The 20,638-nt window shown below is 39.7% G+C and overlaps 1 long non-coding RNA gene and 1 gene segment (V, D, J or C); one reads left to right on the top strand and one right to left on the bottom strand.

The window, feature by feature from the left end:
- Positions 1–6,082: 6,082 nt before the first annotated feature.
- On the bottom strand, positions 6,083–19,647 carry LOC116699611 (uncharacterized). Its single transcript, XR_004334467.1, has 3 exons — positions 19,636–19,647; positions 14,773–14,782; positions 6,083–6,134 (listed from the first exon to the last, which is right to left on the bottom strand). It is a non-coding gene; the product is annotated as an uncharacterized LOC116699611 (long non-coding RNA).
- LOC116699605 (T cell receptor beta variable 16-like) lies at positions 14,530–15,250 on the top strand. The segment is given in 2 exon segments: positions 14,530–14,706; positions 14,801–15,250. Coding segments are annotated over 2 exon segments (363 nt in total).
- Positions 19,648–20,638: the final 991 nt, after the last annotated feature.

Genomic DNA, 20,638 nt, shown 5'->3' with positions numbered 1-20,638 from the left:
ACCAAACTAATTCCAAAAAAATAAAGCTACCTTAAAATAAAGCTTTTATTGATGGTGGAAAGGCTGCTGTGGAGAATCAAACCGTCCCACTGCTGTCCTCTATTGTCTCCAAAAACACTCGTTTCCAAAATGTCCTTTCGACGTCCCAATACTCCTCCATTCCATCTCCATCTCTGTTCTTCCCCAGGTTGATTACACCCCTTTTCTCATCGCTTTGGTTCATTTCTCACATCACAACTGAAATCCTCCAAACTTCCCGTTCCATCTTCTCTCATCGGTCACTTCACATCAAAAAGACGTTTCTCATTTCTTTGAACAAGTTCAAAAGATTTTGTCATTATCAACTGCTTATAGAGCCAAGTCACCAGTGGGCCCTGTTTCCTCCAGGGTCATGTGGACATGTGGAGGATCGAAATACCCGGAGACCACTTAACAAAAAAGTGGACTGGACCAAAAACCCCGGCCCCCCCTACGAAGGACCAAAGCCGCAATGATTGTGTTCAATTCTCGCTGTTTCCTACATTATACACTGCTTATGTCTGTTGATCAAATGTGTTATAATGGGTCTTGAATAGTCTCCACCCCCCCCCCCCCCCCAACATTAGGCAACATTTTAGTTCATAGCATAAGTCTTTGCATGCAAAAAACGATTGACAGTTGTCATAATTTCAAGCGTACAGTATTTCTAAAAAACCTTTCAATTAACTTTTTTCTAAAAAGATTTATATATATATAAATATATTTTATATATTTTATAATATATATATACTACCATCAAAGTTTGGGGTCACTTCGAAATTTCCATTGCACTCCATTATAGACAGAAGACCAGCTGAGATCAGTTGCATTGCTTTTTTAACCACGGCAGCAGTTTTCATATTACATTATGTGCTGACATAATTGCAAAAGGGTTCCCCAATGTTTTCTCAGTTAGTTTTTTTTAAAAGATATCAGATTAGTAAACATAATGAGCATTTGGAACATTGGATGAATGGTTGCTAATAATGGGCATTGTAGATATTGCAGTAAAGATCAGCCCCCCCCACTCAGATCAGCTGGTGTTCTGTCTATAATGGAGGGGAATAGAAATTTGTAAGTGACCCCAAACCTTTGACCGGTATTGTACATATGTATATATCCTTGGAATTTCTCACCCAGGTGCAGCTTAATGTGCTCTACAAAAAACCCTCATGGATCATTACACAACACATCACACGTTACATTACAAACACATTTTTTAGATCTTCTCCTACACCGGGGCTCCGATTGGCACCAAATTTTCAGTGAATCATGAATGCATCAAGCTTATTACGAGTTGTATAAAGCATGTCCATATCTCCATTACTCTCCAAGTTATTGACCAATGAACTTTGAAAGCTGCGTGGCTCTGGACGTAAATGAACACAAATCAGCGACCGTAAAACCAATCATCACCAAACTCACAGGGTATGTTCACATGTTCTTGCAGCTTTATTAGTGATTGTTTTTGTGTTGTCGTCTGCTTTTTTCACATCGCCGTGAGCTGGACCGAGCTACACATCACACTGAACTCAAAATAAAGGTTTTTGACTGACCGGTTATAGACATTTTAAACAAAGTGCACTGTGTTTCCAATCATTAGAAAGCTCACAGGATATGTTTTATAACCACGCTGGACCACATGTGTGGAATTACTTTGAAGTCGCTATTGAGAAAAAAGCTTTGAATCTGCAAATCGCCGCTTGCGATGTTTTTTATTGTTATTGTTATAGTTATTTTTTTGTATTTTTGTACTGTTTTTCTTCTCAGTTCTGTTACACCAGTAATACTAGTCGTTGACTGGTGTGTGTTTCTTTGTCCACGAGATGTCACTTTTTTTTCTTTACCAGTAAACAACAAGAGGTAAGAGCATCATCCTGTCGTCATGGGCGACCATCCTCATCAGCATCACCTGGGTACCCTTGCACTTCCTGTGACTAACCACAGGATGGCGCTCTCTCTCTTTGGTGGTTTCTGTCAGGCGGCCATGTTGGAAGAGCTGATTTATTGTTGGGCCGGCGATCTAAGAGCATGAAGGCTGGTTTATATAAATCTTTTTTGTTGTTTTTGTTGAAGCAAAACAAGCTGTGAGGACATATGTCCCCAACCTGGCTATAAGGACGGGCTAATATTAAAATGTACCTGATGATGTTGCACCGTACTATTGATTGCCCACTGCTGCTATGATAATGCATTTTACTATTTTATTTATTGATTTTAAAGCAATTCTTGGTGTTGTGTATTGTGTGTCTGTCTATCTGATGATCTGTGTATCTATCTATCTATCTATCTATCTATCTATCTATCTATCTATCTATCTATCTATCTATCTATTGTATCTATCTATCTATCTATCTATCTATCTATCTAACACCACGGACAACCCATAGAGCGGAGGTCTTGGAGGGGGGTTAGGGGTCTGCGGTGTCACGCCATTTATTCATAAATCAGTCTTAAGGAGACAAACCTCGCAGCATCAGGAAACACTTTTCAATCCCTTCTTAAAGCACAAAGTTAAGAATGACTGTAATCTGATGATCTCTCCATTTGTATATTTTTATTTTTTATTGCTTTTTATCTTAAGAATTGATTTTACTGCTGTAACCGTGTTGGTTGCATGTTTTGCATTTGTCCATTCATTGTTATTATTGTTATTATTAAATACTAGACACTTTGACATGGTACTATTGTGATTAATAAATTGCTGAATTCCATGTAGCTACTTCAGTTTCAGGGTCTTGTGTTGTTCCTGTTGGCTGTCTCACCATCGCAGTTTACGGGAACACTTGAACACAACAGAGCCATCCTTCATGGTACACTCATGCTTTTCCTTCTATGACAAATGAAGTCAAAATGTCTGCAGTGAAAAAGGCATGTTGTCAGACCGCAGCCTTATCTGCCAGCTGCAGGGGCTGATGGGAGATGTGAGGAGCTGTTAGGACCACGTGGCCCTCGTCTGATCTCACAGCTCGTCCTTGTTTGGCCTCAGCTGCATCAGAGCTCCACTTCTCCCCAGGTTCCCCACAGGAAACACCACGGAACAAAATGCTTCTCCTCCCAGCTGCTGCTCTGTGCTGTCTGGGTTCAGGTGAGTGTTTCCAGCCAATCAGGAGCCGGCAAACTCCACCTGTAACACACACTGGGTCCCGCTCACCTTCATCTACCTGTCTGTTTCTCTACAGCGCTGGCTGCCATGGCAACACAGCTGATTCAGGAGGATTTAACATTGACCAGGAGAGTTGGTGGAGACGTCTCCTTCAGCTGTCGAGGCACTGAGCTGTGTGACTATGAATATGTAAACTGGTTCCAGAAGAGAGACACAGAAACATTCACACTGATTCTTGATATTAACCGGCGCAATGGTGACATAAATAAGAGATACAATCATCCTCAGGAAGATGATTTCTCAGCTGTGAATAAACAGAACGGCTGGGAGTTGCAGATCCAGAAAGTTAAACTGGATCATTCAGCCTCCTACTACTGCTCCTGTTATGAAGCTAGTCCCCACAGTGAGACCTGATCCCTGCAGCCTGAACAAAAACCTCCAGATGAACAGATGTCAACCAGTGTTGGAGACAGGAAGAGATCAGCCAACCACAGCCCAGGTTCACACGTTCCCCCTCCATCTCAGCCAGAGTCACTAACAGTGTTGGACAGCTGGCTGGGGGATGCAATCACTTTGAATGAATAATTAAATTACATCAAACCTTTTCATCCAATAACTTTAATTTCAGCTTTAATATTTCTGATCATGAGTTTATCAATTATTTAAATAGTTGGAGGATCACAACTTGTTCTACGTCAGATAAAAACAAGACTACATTGCAACACACAGATGTTTTACATTATTATAGTAATACATATTATAGTGAGACATTTATGGTAATGGAGAATACAAAAATGTGAGCTGATGATGTTATTGGATTAAAACGTATCAAAGTCAGTAGGATTCATCCTCTGAGGAACATGAACGTCTGAACCAACGATCCACAGAGACACTCTGCCAGTGTGTCTAAAAAGGACAGAGAAGAAGAGACAGTCATGTTAATATGAACATTAGAGAAACATCATGGAGCTGGAATATGAAACTGGTTAATAATTTGGACTGGTTCACCTCAGCAGACGCTCTCAGCAGCAGACAGGTTTTTGTATCACTCAGTTTCACTGTGAGAGACGGAGGGTACAAGTACTCCTACAACTTTGGCTCTGGAACTAAACTGGTTGTAACAGGTAAGAATTAACATTTAATATTCTTCAGTTATTTTAATGAACAGATGAAAATGTGTTTTAATGAGTTTCTGCTGCTTCAGGCTTCACATGTTAGTTGTTTCATCATCAGAAGAGAATTCTTGCAGCCGTGCAGCGATTGCTTTAATATCTGAAGAACTTTTTAAGCAAGGTTTGACTTTAAAAGGGATCCAACGGTACTACCACTACTTAAATACTTCCAGTATATTTGATTTAATGCTGTTCATAAATAAATATTTCCTCCTAAATAATCAGTTGTTGTTTTCTAAGGGATAGGACGCTTGTAACAGCATTGTAGTCAACTCTGCTTATGCTGAAAACAACATTCCTGAGTGGTTCAATAAGTTAAAAAATAAACATCCAGATTCCTCTGTGGTATAGAGAGATAATGTCTTAATACATAAACAGGTTCCTGTCGAAACATGTTGAAATCTACGCACAGCTCCAGTTATTCTTTATTTCTGCAGCAGATTAAACTGATTATAGAAAAGGTTTGATGAAATGTCAGAAACATACAGTCTCTGATCCTCTCAGATAATCGCAATGCGATAATATATGATGTTTAACATAACCTAATATATGTCAGTACACGTATTGGTAAAGTAGTATACTTTATGTTGTTAGGAAATTATAAATAATTTAAAGGCAATTGTATTTTATAGAAGGTACATTTGTCTTTTAGTCAATGATAAATTAAACATGAACCCCAGAGAACTGAATGTATATAAAAATAAAATGTATGCTACATAATTTATATGTATCATACAATGATATATAACAGCAGACATATACATGTATTATGGAGAGAGAGAGAGAGAGAGGAATTTATGCATGTTAGCGCATTTAAATAAATAGTAATTGAAGATTAACATAATTTCAACATTTAATAGAATTGCTTATTCAAGGTGAAATTGTGGTGAAAAAACTATGAAATTACTGATATATTGATTTTTTCTGAAGCTCCTAGAGTAAAATATAAGATGTTTATATGTAATTTATGTTGACTATTGTAGTAATAAAATGATAAATGTATATCATAAAAAGATAAATACATAATTTATTTTAATACGTTAATTCCACACATTTTCTTTGTGTGAAAATACGTTTTATAATTAGGTTATTTTCCAATCAGGGATAAATATGTAATTTATTTGATTGTGACAAAAAAAAATGACAAAATGAGACATAAAACACACAAAGATTTGACAAAAAAGACAAAAAGGGACCAGAGACCATGGAAACATTTTTTGAATTATTAACTCAAATTATCAACTCTCCGTTTTTTTAAAGGGTCAAATCTGACCCTTTAATAAACGTCTATATCTGAAACATGAGTTTCTTTTTAACCAAATTACCATAAACATGGATTCCATCCAACGCTCTTTCATTCCTCTGATCTTAACTATTAGTCAAAATAACTCATAATTTCTGCTTTTTAGCTCTAATATGAGGTATAATTCTATATAAATGAGGGTTGTTGACCATGAATTCCTGAAAGTATAAATCTAGTAAGATGGTGGTGGTGGAAACTAAAAACAAGTCTGAAAATGGGACGATGATCATGAAAGATAAATATGTAATTTATTCTAATAAATTAACTCTACAACACTTTCTTTGCATGAAAGTACATTTTACAATTATTACATGTTAATTTACAATCAGGGATCAAGATGGTCCTTTTATTAAACTGCAGTTTTATTTAAATGTGATATATTATAAAAATCATTCACGCTTTAATGTTAAGATTTTTTGATGTAAAAATGATTTCTACTCCTTTGAAGAGAAACTGTATTCGGTCCGATACAAATAGTTTTTCATTAGTGGTTATCAAATAAGAACAAAGACTCAAATAACTTGTTAAATTTGATCTTTATATGAAATGTCTTGCTCATCATGAACAGTGTCATAGATGAGTTAAAGTTCTACTGAAAATCTAATTACTATTACTAAATTTACCGGAGAGACAGCGATTTCTGTTTTCTTTGTTTTTTTAGAATTTAAATTACATAAATCTTTTTTGTTGTTTTTGTTGAAGCAAAACAGGCTGTAAGGACATGTGTACCCGACCTGGCTATAACTCCATGGATTTTAAGTAAATGCAAAAATGTCTGTGTTTATTGTTTGTACAATAATTTATGGAGGTGAGACATTGAAAAGCAGTTTTAGAAAGATAAAGGGGGGGGCGTTATTTGGATGTCCAGTGGTCTAACTTCCGTAAAAACCTAGTGAAAAAACATATTCCACAATAAAACATGATATAAATGAAAAAAACATGCTGTTAAAAACGGCCGACTCATCCAAAGTGGATATTCCAATAACAGCTTCATACGCGCTTCACGATGACGGCAATTAGTCATTAACAGACATTCACAAAGACGCATAGTCCTGCAACAATCTATCTATAATAACACCTTGAAATGTATATAGTAAAATATTAAAGTTATGGGAAGTTAACTGAATGTTTCATAGTCCCCTCATGCTGTTTCCTTCATCCCGTCCAGGAGGGACAGATGAAACATGACGCACGTCCCACTCTTGCTGTAATAACTCTTGCCATTTACTTCCCAGATGTGATGTTTTACTTCCCCCCGGGCCATGGGACAACAATGATTGTTCAGTGTGCCGATGCTATTGCGCATTGACTATTATCGCCCATACTTATTATTATTATTCCGCCTGTTTTTTGTCCCGCTACTAGTCACGGAGCGTTGCCAACACACACACACACAATACATCAAAACGTGTGTAATGATCGGGAATGTTGGGCTATGACTTTTCAATGAGATTTGACGCGGGGTTTTCACAAAATTGGCAAAAAACTGCGAAACATTTCTCATTGACTTGAATGTGAAATGTTCGGGAAATCCCTCAACATCACTCAAACCCCCCCTCTTTGGGACCGTGCTGTACCGCCATACTTAAATGTGGAAACATGATTAAAAATTTAAACTGAAAACAAGACTTAGCAACAGGTTCTGACACTGAAAGTATGGGGGGGCTGCAATATATTGGGACATTAATCCATAATTTGTGTCCATAATTGTCTTTATTCCCATACAACCCATGCTGCTGGGAGCTGCTGTTGACTGTGTGAATGTGTGTCTGTGTGCTTGTTGCTGCTGTCTAATCAAGAGCCGGTAGTGAAGCCGTGGTGAGCGTGTACCCGCAGCACCAGAGCCCCCCTGGAGGGAAGAGCTCCCTGCTGTGTCTGGCCTCAGCCATGTTTCCTCCCGCTGGTCCAGTTCTCTGGAAAAGACAGGGGGGACGGTCCTCTGGAGGAGCTGCCCCTGCTGAGGAGAGCAGCTGGAGATCAGAGAGTGGGGCGCACCGCCGCCATCTTAATGATCCATCAGCAGAGAACAGCACGTTAAATACCGTTGCTACGTCCCCCATGAGGGGGGGCAGTGGAGCCACAGAAAAGGTAATAAAGACTCGGGGCTTCAAAATGTACTTAAATTTCCAAAAAAAACTAAATTTCACTCTCTTCGGAAAAGACAATTTTCTGACAACTTTTTCTATCAAAAAAAGAAAACCCACAAATATTCCCTTTAAATGCCCCGCAACATATTTTTTTTCCGCGGTGCGGGACTTCCTGGATTATGTGAACCACCCCATTCCTTTCTTAAATCCCTTCTTGAAAAAGTGTCCTCTACAGCGTTGCAAACTTTTGCTTTGTTACAAAAACCACAGAAAACACAAGTTTGGAGAAGGCTCGTATGGTTTCGCGGGGGTTCAGCTTCAGGGGGAAGCTGCAAAGCCCGAGGATAACGACTGCCATTTGTCATGTAACCCCCACCTTTCACGCTTTTTTTTTCAGAGGTTCCCTCCAGACCTCCTTCCTCCAGAAGAGATCCCCACCAGTAGCTCTGCAGCGAACTGAAGATCCCCTGCTTTTTCCTTTTTTGGGTTTCAGCTTTTTTTTTCAATGTAAACAGTAAAGACCTGTCCTGGCTCCTAACTGAAAAGATTGTGGGGCCCGAAGTGGTTTTGGGTTAATTTTGGCCGTTTACTTTATTCAAATTGGAGCCGACCCCCATTTTCATTTGAAGCTGGTTGTTTTATCCAGAAAACCCCCAAAAAATTTTTACAAAAAATTTTGATTTTTGATTAAATGGCATAGTAAACATACTGCAAAGTGTCCGACTCGTGTTTGTGGTGTCGGGTGTGTTGTTTGGGGGTGTTGTGTGGTGTGTTGTGTGTAGTGTGTGTGTGTGTGACGGGTCTTTCCCGTTACAGACCCGGAACTTCGTTGCTGTACCCCTATAAGATCGGTGTTCTGCTGTGGACTCTCCCCGCGAAATCCCGAAAAAAGAGACCGCCCCAAATGAAAAAAGTGCCGCATTTCCTCTCAATTATCTCCCTTTTTCTTTTTTCAGTTTTCACGAAACAATTTTTTTTTCTTTCGTTATTAAACCCTGCAAAAGGATTTTTGACAGCTTGAGGTCAAATTCGTTATTCTAAGCAGGCTGAAAATCGTGGCTCTACGCCATGATTTTGGCCCTTTTGCTCTTTTTTTTGGGATTTGCCTTCTTGTAAAGTTCAAACGAGGGAGAAACTTTTAGAATATATGGACTAATGTTTAAAACAAATGCAAAATGTTTGAAAAAGGTTTCAAAATAGAGCTTTTTTGGGGCCTTTTTTACGTAGGTGGGTTTTTTTTTTTCCCCCAGTCCTTTTTAAAAAAAAACATCAGGATTTAAATCATTTAAAAAAACGCAAAAAGCAACTTTTTAAAACGGTCCCGGTGTTTGTCATTGGAAATTTATTGACAAAATTTTTTTTTTTTTTAATTAGTTTTTTCCTACGTTCAATATAAAATAACAGCATTAATAAAAAAAACAGTAAAATTCTTGTTTCTTTTGGTTTTTAAAAATACCCCTAATTTATGTTTTAAAATTTAAAAACATCTTTTTAGGGGGCTGTGCGCATTGTGGATTGGGTGTAATGCAAACATAAAGGGACCAAGGAAGGACAAGTAGGTTTTGTCCCCCGGGGGGGAAAAAAACTATATTTTTAATTTTTTTAAATTTTAGATTTATAATTTATATGAGTGTTTGATGTTTAAAGTCTTTTTGTGGCTTAAACACACCTTTTTAGGAGAGCTTTTGACGATCTCTTGCCCTTTTCTACATTGTTTTTGTTTATTCATTCTAGTTATTTCTTCTTTGCTCTCCATGTGTTTTATCACTTACTTTTTTACCATGTAGCACTTTGAGATTTTTGCAAATATAAAGTGCATTATAAATTAAATTTATTATAATAATTTACCATTTAAAATCTTGTTTCTAGACCCTTTAGAAAGGGTGGATCCCATCAGGATGCTGCCTGTCATTGGACCCCGCAAGGTCATAGAAACGGGAATCTGTGTGTGTGTGTTTGTATGCGTGCTGCTGCGCCAAGGACTAAAACAAAGCAGAGAGCTCCCTTTTCATTTCTTTCCCAGTTTGCAGTGTCTGAGTGTCACACAATTGCACAGTTGCAAGGATACGCCAGTAAACCCAGCAGGCTAGAGATGCGAGGGCCTTTCTGAGCTTGCAGCTTTAATTATTATTACTTTTAAAACTATCTGCTCACAAAACTACCAGAAACAAGTGTTTTACAATTAATCTTGTTAATGACGTTATTCCTTTAAATCTAGAAGTTCACTGTTTACATGGACATCTTTTTCATAGGACAGATAAAACATGAAGCTGAGGGGGGGGGGCTGACATGCGCAAAGGCCACAGTCAGAGTCGAACTACGCTGAGGAGTAAAACCTCTATATATGGGCACCCCTCTACCAACTGAGCTAAAACCATTCTCACCATTTCTTTCCACATGGCTTTTTCAGTTATCATTCAGAGTCGGACTCTTACAACATTGTATGCAATAGGAACATGTTTTCTCAGTGGGAAAACGGCTTCCAGACCACCAGAGAAAAGCCCCCCCGCTGCAGAGAGAGGAGGAGTTCCTGAGTGTTTCCAGCAGATATGAATCTGTTCTCAGTGGTTATTAGAAATCATAAAGCTGTTGACAGCGAGTCCCCACTTCCTCTCCTGCAGCAGACGGGCTGTGTGGGTTTCTGCTCTGCAGCCTTTCTCACATCAACAACACAACGACCGTTACAACCCTCCACTCGGGTTAGACCCCCATTCAGGACTCGGGTTTGAGTCCAGCGCTCAGGGCTCACTCTCTCAGCTCGGATCTGGTTATTAATCTGAGAAAGAACAGCTCAAATCAACAGAAATCAATATTTACTGAATAAAAACAACCATGTGCAGAATATACAAACCACAGCATCACATAAGTTATAGTTCTGCTTATTTTTAAGAATGAAGCAAACAAAAAAGGAATAATGTGTCACAATACTTTCGTATTTTCCCATAGTACAACATACTGAACACAGTTTTTCTACATATTATAGCTACTATGACTTATCTGACATAGTAGTCATGAATTTTCATAATTTTTTTACAGCCTGCTGTACTTTACTTTTTTCACATTCTGACATTTTTCATATTTTTTTTTACATATTATACTCTGACTTTTTTTAAAGAATTTTTCGACATATAATACTATGACTTCATTTTTTGTACATACTATGACTTTTTAAAAATAATTCTACAAACTATACTTTGACTTATTGACATTGTATTCTATGAATTTTTACAATTTTCTACATATTATACTATGACTTTTTAAAATAATTTTGACATACTAAACTATGATTTTTTGCATTTTTTCTACACATTATAACTTTTTAAAATATTTCTTACACATACTGTATTATGACTTTTTTTTTACATAGTATTCAATAAATTTTCATAATTCTTCTACATATTATACTATGACTTTTTGTAATAATTTTGACATATTATACTATGTTTTTTGCATTTTTTCTCCTATACTATGACTTTTTTCATATATTTTCTACGTACTATGACTTATTTTAAACATTAATTCAACATGCTGTGGTGACTCGATGAATCTGAGGAACCAGAAGCAGAAAGCAGGTTAAATACTAAATAATTGTTAACTAAATCTCAGATTAATAAAACAGGGGGTATTATTAATAAGAATGTGTAGTAATACATCATTATTATACATAAACATCAACGTGTAGGAAGACGACCGCAGTTTTTTCCAAAAATAAGCGTTACGTCTGTCATCATTGATCAGAGACAGAACACAAACCACAGAGACAAACAAGTCCTCTTGTTGTCCCCCCCCCTCAAAAACACATCTGCACCTCTAAAAGCAGAACTAGAGCCTCCATGTTAGCATGTTAACATGTTAACATGTGTTGGAGCTCAAATCCTGCTCCTGTCTCATGGTCCAGATAAATCCACTCAGAAACTAAGATGTTGATGAATGATCTTTTATTCAGTGGAATTTCCAGAGACAAGTCATGAACCTCAGCATGCAGCAGTCCCAGAGTGGTCTGACCCCCCTCACTAAGTCTGACCCTTTTATTACTCCAGGGCAAAAGCTCATTAAACCTGGTTCCTGTTCTCTGGTCCCCCCAGATAAGATGTGGCCTTCACTCCCACACTTCAGCTGTCTCTCCCTAGACATACTGACCTGCTTCAGCAACAATAGTTACACTAAGAATTCAGTTAGTTCCATTTCTCATGGTGTCATTAATAAAGCATTGGAGCATTTAAGCATTCATAATTATTCACCGTCAATATGTGGTTAATCATACTTCAATATATGGTTTAAACAAAATATTTCCAACACATGTTAACATGTTAGTTAGTACGGTGCAACATCATCAGGTACATTTAATATTAGCCGTCCTTTCCTCACCAGTCTTCCTGCTCTTAGATCACCGGCACAACAATAAATCAGCTCTTCCAACATGGCCGCCGGACACATTTCTAACTAAACCAGCAACCTGACAGCAACCACCACAGAGAGAGAGCGCCACCCTGTGGTTAGTCACAGGAAGTGCAAGGGTACCCGGGTGATGCTGATGGGGATGGTCGTCCATGACGACATGATGATGCTCTTACCTCTTGTTGTTTACTGGTGAAGTAAAAACAGTGACATCTCGTGGTAAAGAAACACACACCAGTCAACGACAAGTATTACTGATATAACTGTTCTTCTATTAGTTACATCATAGAAAAGATTTTTACACTTAGACTCTCTTTATTGGTCCTTTTGGGATGACTCCCGCAAGGAAATTTAATTTCCAGCAGCTTACAAAAAAGGTATAAAAATACAGACTAGAGAAGAAAAAATGTATAAAAATAACAATAACAATAAAACCTTTAGCTATAAAAAGACCTTTAGTATGAATTATGAGTTAAGATCAGTTAGTCTCCAGGTATGTATGTAAGTAGATTATGAATCAGTTAATTGCACAGTGAGAGAGTCCTGATGGTCAAAGGTCCTCCTGTCTTGTCTGGTCTTTAGTTCTACTTCCTGTGTTTTCCCCCTCCTCTGATTACCTGATGTTTTCACCTGTTTCCCAGTCCTCCTGTATTTAGTCTTTGTGCTTTCCTTGTCCTGGGTCAGATAATTGCAGTGTCACGTCTCCCAGTGTTAGTTCTGGTCTGGTTCCTTGGTTTCTTGGCTCTAGTTTGGGTTTGTTCACCTTTTGTTTTGTATTCCTGTTCTTGTTTCTTGATCCCGGAATTAGTTTTTTGCCTTCTCAGAAATTTCCCTTTTGGTCGTTTTGTACTTGTTTTCCCTCCTCTCGCTTTTGGGTCCACCATTTTTTGCAGAAATGAGAACATTCGCCCAATCTCCTTAAACGGACATGCAATGCCATGCAATGACGGTTCATGAGATGCACCGTCGTTCACCCTGGGAGCATTTAACCATTACGGACCTATTTATAAAAAAGTCTAATTGAAGGTATAGAAAACTGTATGTTGACATATTATGATGACTTTTTTCAATCAATTTTTGCATGTAAAGACTTGTGCTAGAACTAAGCATAAATTTTGGGGAGGGGGGGGGGTGAGACTATTCAACTCATTATAATACATTTTGATCAACATGACATAAGCAGTTGAAAAATGGGAAAAAGCAATAATTGAACACAATCATTTGCAATTTTTCAAGAAATGAGAAACGTCTTTTTGATGTGAAGTGCCCCATGATGAAAGATGAACGGAAGTTGGAGGATTTCAGTTGTGATGTGAGAAATGAACCAAAGCGACTGAGAAAAGGGTAATCAACCTGGGAAAAAACCCAGAGACTGGAGGATGAATGGAGGAGGTTATTGGACGTCAGCAGGACAGTTTGGAACCGTGTGTTGTTGGAGGGCACTAGAGGACAGCAGTGGGGCGGTTGATTCTCCACAGCGCATCACCATCACTAAAAATTTATTGTAAGCTACGCTTTCATTTTGAATTATTTGGTGTTGTCGGGTGCACGTCACTCACTCAAACCCTGAGACTACAGCGTCAATGTCCTTAAATGACTTTAAAGGTTCTGTTAAAACCATAGAACAGGAGTCAGGAATTCATCTCTCTGCTGGTTGTAGAATGTAGGTATGAGACAAATAATCTTGAAACACGTCTGTGTCGTTGTAAAGGTCAGATACAAAAATACATATTCTCTTATTTCCCTTTGAGGACTTGTTGCCCCCCCCCTCCCCCAGTTTCAGATCCAGCGAGTGCTGTTACAGGCAGAAGTGCAGCTGTGGTGGTTTCTCAGTGTCTCATTTGGTGGCTGACCTCAACATGGAGGAAGTAGAGATCAGAGCCCTGAGCTCCTTCCAGAGAGCAGCACCGGAGCCACTACTTCAGATATGATAACAACACCTGGATTAAACTCTTCTGAGCCCTCCGCTGGCTCCGTCTTTACAAACTAACCCTCTGAACTTCATCTCAGATTCTAGTGGAGAGCCCAAAGTTTACAGAAATACCAACTCTGTCCGGCTGGATGTTGGTGAAATGTGTCTAAAATGAAGCAGCAGTCATGTAGAAATGTTCCATTCAAATATTTCCCTCAGTCCAACATCACGTAGCTTTAATGGAGAGACTGAACAACAGGACACTAAATACATTAGTGATGCTGAGCTTTTATGTCTAATACACACTCAGTTACACAGATGGGACGTTTACGGGTTAAAGTCATAGTTCAGGAGTTTTGTATTTCCAGTGTTGTCTAGGAAACTATAATCATTTAGAAAAATACCTTAAAACCATGATCAGAAATCCTTCAGCTTCTTTTTTCCATAACAGACATTTGAAGATTTAACACAAACAGAATTACTGAGTTTGACGAGCAACACAATCTAAAAGTACCAAAAGTACCGCCGCAGGGGCTGATGGGAGATGTGAGGAGCTGTTAGGACCACGTGGCCCTCGTCTGATCTCACAGCTCGTCCTTGTTTGGCCTCAGCTGCATCAGAGCTCCACTTCTCCCCAGGTTCCCCACAGGAAACACCACGGAACAAAATGCTTCTCCTCCCAGCTGCTGCTCTGTGCTGTCTGGGTTCAGGTGAGTGTTTCCAGCCAATCAGGAGCCGGCAAACTCCACCTGTAACACACACTGGGTCACGCTCACCTTCATCTACCTGTCTGTTTCTCTACAGCGCTGGCTGCCATGGCAACACAGCTGATTCAGGAGGATTTAACATTGACCAGGAGAGTTGGTGGAGACGTCTCCTTCAGCTGTCGAGGCATTGAGCAGTGTGACGATGATTATATATTCTGGTACCAGAAGAGAGACACAGAAACATTCACACTGATTCTTGATATTGACCGTAATGGTGACATAGATAAGAGTTACAATCATCCTCAGAAAGATGATTTCTCATCAGTGAATAAACAGAACGGCTGTGAGTTGCAGATCCAGAAAGTTAAACTGGATCATTCAGCCTCCTACTACTGCGCCTGTTGGGTCCCACAGTGAGACCTGATCCCTGCAGCCTGAACAAAAACCTCCAGATGAACAGATGTCAACCAGTGTTGGAGACAGGAAGAGATCAGCCAACCACAGCCCAGGTTCACATGTTCCCCCTCCATCTCAGCCAGAGTCACTAACAGTGATTATATTTTTTATTGATCCAGTTAGGAATTAATATAACAGTATCTAAAGTATTTAGTTATTGTACTTAAGTAATATGAAAGGTTTTATTACTTTATAAGTAGTAATAAATAACAAGTAACTGGTTCCACTTCCTCAGTAAGTTGTCACTAACACACTGAACTGAGCTGAAGTTTCTTTTCTAACAACACAGAGAAACAATAATAAAAGATCTGAAACAGAAAACTATACAAATAACTAAATTAACTAGAAAATAAATTTCCTTCAGGAAACGTGTGAATGGTCTAAAGCTACGGGGACTAATACAACTTTCTCAGGGCTGCATGCTCTAGTAATGTCAATAGACGCCCATTATAATCAATAGAAAGGCCTGAAATGAACACTAAACTTTCAATAGCTGAATATTCTGTGAATGGTTTAAAGTTTTTTAGAGTCTGTAGGTGAAAGTTTGAAGGCGTTGAAGAGGATTTGAAGAATTCTCTCATTGACTTTAATGTTAAAATAAAATGTTTAAAAGCTTAACATTAAATAAAAGTATAAATAGCAGAACAAAAGTTGAAGAAGGCCCATCATGTGCTGAAAGAGCCGAATATTTTAACATTGAATGAATGGGGTGAGGGGGTTCCTTCTCAGGGCCATCCAATCTCTGTATGACCAAAGCGAGAGCTGAGTCCGGGTTCTCGGCAGTAAGTCGGACTCGTTCCAGGTTCTGGAGGGTTGGCCTCCGCCAGGGCTGCGCTTTGTCACCAATCCTGTTTATAATATTTATGGACAGGATATCGAGGCGTAGTCGGGGCGGCGGGTGTTGCAGTTCGGTGGGCTCGGGATCTCATTGCTGCTTTTTGCAGATGATGTGGTCCTGATGACATCATCGGTCTGGGACCTTCAGCACTCACTGGATCGGTTCACAGCCGAGTGCGAAGCGGCTGGGATGAGGATCAGCGCCTCTAAATCTGAGGCCATGGTTCTCAGCAGGAAACCGATGGAGTGCTTTCTTCAGGTAGGGAGTGAGTCCTTACCCCAAGTGAAGGAGTTTAAGTACCTTGGGGTCTTGTTCGCGAGTGAGGGGACCATGGAGCGTGAGATGGGTCGGAGAATCGGAGCAGCTGGTGCGGTATTACATTCCGTTTATCGCACCGTTGTGACAAAAACGGAGCTAAACCAGAAGGCAAAGCTCTGGATCTATCGGTCAGTGTTAGTTCCTACCTTCACCTATGGTCCTGAAGGCGGGGTCATGACCGAAAGAACCAGGTTCAGGGTACAAGAGGCTAAAATGTGTTTCCTCAGGAGGGGGGCTGGCGTCTCCCTTAGAGATCGGGTGAGAAGCTCAGATATCCGAGAGGAGCTCGGAGTAGAGCCGCTGCTCCTTCGCGTTGAAAGGAGCCAGTTGACGTGGTTCGGGCATTTGGTAAGGATGCCTCCTGGGGGGTCCCTAGGGAGGTGGTCCAGGCACGTCCAGCTGGGAGGAGGCCTCTGGGAAGACCCAGGACTAGGTGGAGGGACGTCCAGCTGGGAGGAGGCCTCGGGGAAGACCCAGGACTAGGTGGAGGGACGTCCAGCTGGGGAGGCCTCGGGGAAGACCCAGGACTAGGTGGAGGGACGTCCAGCTGGAGGAGGCCTCGGGGAAGACCCAAGGACTAGGTGGAGGGACGTCCAGCTGGGGGAGGCCTCGGGTGAGACCCCAGGACTAGGTGGAGGGACATCCAGCTGGGAGGAGGCCTCGGGGAAGACCCAGGACTAGGTGGAGGGACGTCCAGCTGGGAGGAGGCCTCGGGAAGACCCAGGACTAGGTGGAGGGACGTCCAGCTGGGGGAGGCCTCGGGTGAGACCCAGGACTAGGTGGAGGGACATCCAGCTGGGAGGAGGCCTCGGGGAAGACCCAGGACTAGGTGGAGGGACGTCCAGCTGGAGGAGGCCTCGGGGAAGACCCAGGACTAGGTGGAGGGAGTCCAGCTGGGAGAGGCCTCGGGGAAGATCCAGGACTAGGTGGAGGGACGTCCAGCTGGGAAGACCTCGGGGAGACCCAGGACTAGGTGGAGGGATGTCCAGCTGGGAGGAGGCCTTGGGGAAGATCCAAACACAAGTTTCTTTTCTAACACAGAGAAACAATAATAAAAGATCTGAAACAGAAAACTATACAAATAACTAAATTAATAATGCCAATAAATGTATGTACATGTGATAAAAACATGAATAATTCCTTTTTTTAAAACAGTTCCTGATTACAATTATTAAGACAAAATTGGAAAAACAATGAAGATAAAAACAAGCTTCAACATTTAAAGATTAAAATCCTCTGATTGACCTGCTGCAGGACTAAGGTCTGTTCCTCCTCTCAATGCCAATCTGCTCTTAATGCAAACACTTCTGTGTCCCCTTCACAATAAAAGCTTTGCAGACACATTTCTAACATCACATGTTGGATTGTCACAGTGTGTTCAGGGGACAGGCAGCTAGCAGATAGTGAATGTTTTTACAGTGTGTTCTGGGGACAGGCAGCTAGCAGAAAGTGAGATTTTTTTACAGTGTGTTCTGGGGACAGGCGCTACAGATAGTGAGGAGATGTTTTTACAGTGTGTTCAGGGGACAGGGCAGCTAGCAGATAGGGGAGGAATGTTTTACAGTGTGTTCTGGGGACAGGCAGCTAGCAGATGTGAGGAGATGTTTTTTACAGTGTGTTAAGGGGACAGGCAGCTAAGATAGTGAGAAGATGTTTTTACAGGGTGTTCTGTGGACAGGCAGCTAGTGATAGTGAGGGAGAAGTTTTACAGTGTGTTCAGGGGACAGGCAGCTAGCAGAGTGAGGAGATGTTTGTTGTATTTGACAACAAATGTTGAATCCTAAAACCACGTGATTTTGCTTTAGCACCTTTAAGTTCAGCAGTTATTTAAAAAGTTGAGGATCACAACTCGTTCTTCGATAAACAAAACTACTTTGCCATACACAAAAATTTAAAATTTATATATGGAGAAATAAAATGTGATCTGATGATGTTACTGGTTAAACGTATCAAAGTCAGTAGGATTCATCCTCTGAGGAACATGAACGTCTGAACCAACGATCCACAGAGACACTCTGCTAGTGTGTCTAAAAAGGACAGAGAAGAAGAGACAGCCCATGTTAATATGACATTAGAGAAACTCATGGAGCTGGAATATGAAACTGGTTAATAATCTGGACTGGTTCACCTCAGCAGACGCTCTCAGCAGCGACAGGTTTTTGTATCACTCAGTTTCACTGTGGGAGGAGGGATGGTATACCGGATTTTTGGGCTCTGGAACTAAAGGTTGTAACAGGTAAGAATTAACTTTAATGCCCTTTCCCAGTTATTCTAAGAACAGTTTGAAAATGTGTTTTAATGAGTTTCTGCTGCTTCAGGCTTCACATGTTGGTTTGTTTCATATTAGAAGGAATTTTTGAGCCGTGCGCGATTGCTTTAAATATTGAACTTTTAAGCAGGTTGACTTTAAAAGGGATCCAAAAGGGTACTACCACTACCTTCAAATACTTCCAGTATTTTTGGTTTGATGCTGTACTAAAGAAATATTTCCTCCTAAATAATTAGTTGTTGTTGTTGGTTTTCTAAGGGATAGAAACGCATTTTAAGCAGCAATATCCTCAGCGCCTTATAGGAAAATAAAAAATAGTTTTTAATGATTATATAATCTGAACATTATTGTAATTGGTATTAAAGGTAAAAGTTGTGAAATAACGAGGGAGGGGTAACTTTAATATGTTGTTTAGGATAATTAATAAAATATTAAAGTCATTCCATTTCATGTAAAGGTAATTTGTCTTTTAATGGAAGATATAATTACATGGGGCACACTAGATACTGAATATATTACAATAATATAAATAATGCATGGAATCATACAATATGAAAAATAACAACACAAACATATGTTTTTTTATAGTGTCCTTATTGATATAAATAGCATTTGGGTGATTAGCATAATTGACAATTATTGTCAATGTGTATTAAAGGTAAATTGTGCTAAAAAACTGTGAAAACACTGATATATTGATTTTTTTTCTGAAGCATTAGAGTAAATATAAGATGTTAAATATTTTAAAAGGTATATACATATGGATCTTATTATATCAAGGAAAATAACAATTTTAGTTTATAAAGAGAAAATGTGTTATTATACAATACATATAAACTCTAATTAACAGAACAATTTCTTTGTGCAAAGGTAAATTATATTTCAATTATTTTTGTAACTATTTATATATTAATTTCTTGTTAAGGGATTAAGATAACAAGTTCTTTTTTTATGTAGCAGATTTTTTAAATTTATATATAAAAAAAAATTTTAGGTTCAACTTTAATGACGCTGGTAAACTGTTTAAATATAAGTTTGATCTTTATTTCACATATTAACACATTGTGGACAGATGAGTTTAAACTATCAAACTTACCGGCCATAGTTTGAATGCATACATTAAAATAATTGCCCAATGTGGAGTTTTTTGTTGTTGCTCCGGGTCATTTTATTGTAGTTGTGCATTAATGTTAAAATTGCTGTTCAAAATATATATACATTTTTTTTTTAATGAAACGTCTAGTTTAATATATATTAGCATATGTGTAGATTGTAATAATTAAAAATTGCTTAAGCATGAAATGTGACAGTAACCTAATTTATTGTAATATGGAAAGAAATTGTCTACTCCATTAAAAAAAATGTCGTCACAATATTAAATAAGTAATATTATTTTTGGTAAATTGACTTTGTACATTGACTTAATGAACTGCCAGATCCATAATTGTCTTTATTCCCATATAACCGGCAGCGTGAGCTGGGCGGTGTGTTTCATATGAAGGTGATCCGTGATGGGGGAAACTGGGGTGTATTGATGAGGACTTTAGGGTCAGGTCCATGTGTCCAGGATCAGACTTTAATGGCGTGGGTGGGAGCTGCTGGGTTTACTGTGTGAATGTGTGTCGTGCGGGTTGTTGCTGCTGTCTAACTTCAGATGACCGGTAGTTGAAGCCCGTGGTGAGCGTGTAAACCCCGCAGCACCCAAGCCCCCTGGAGGGGAAGAGCTCCCTGCTGTGTCTGGCCTCAGCCATGTTTTCTCTCTGGTCCCGTTCTCCTGAAAAGACGAAGGGGGGGCGGGCCTCTGGAGGAGCTGCCCCCTGCTGAGGGAGACAGCTGGGATCAAGGGGTCGGGACGCACCGCCCCATCTTGATGATCCATCAGAAGAGAACGCCCCGTATAAATACCGCTGTACGTCCACCAGAGGGGGGGGCAGTGGAGGCCCCACCCGAACAAGGTAATGAAGACCGGTGACTGTGTTCAGCTTCATGTGGAGACGCTGTAAAGAGAGTAGAGGACTGACCCTTTTTCACTGCAACGTGTTTTCTCTAGGTTT

Source organism: Etheostoma spectabile, chromosome 12, assembly GCF_008692095.1.
Source record: "Etheostoma spectabile isolate EspeVRDwgs_2016 chromosome 12, UIUC_Espe_1.0, whole genome shotgun sequence".
NCBI lineage: Eukaryota > Metazoa > Chordata > Actinopteri > Perciformes > Percidae > Etheostoma > Etheostoma spectabile.
The sequence above is the reverse complement of the archived record's forward strand: the minus strand, read 5'-3'. Positions and strand labels throughout refer to the sequence as shown.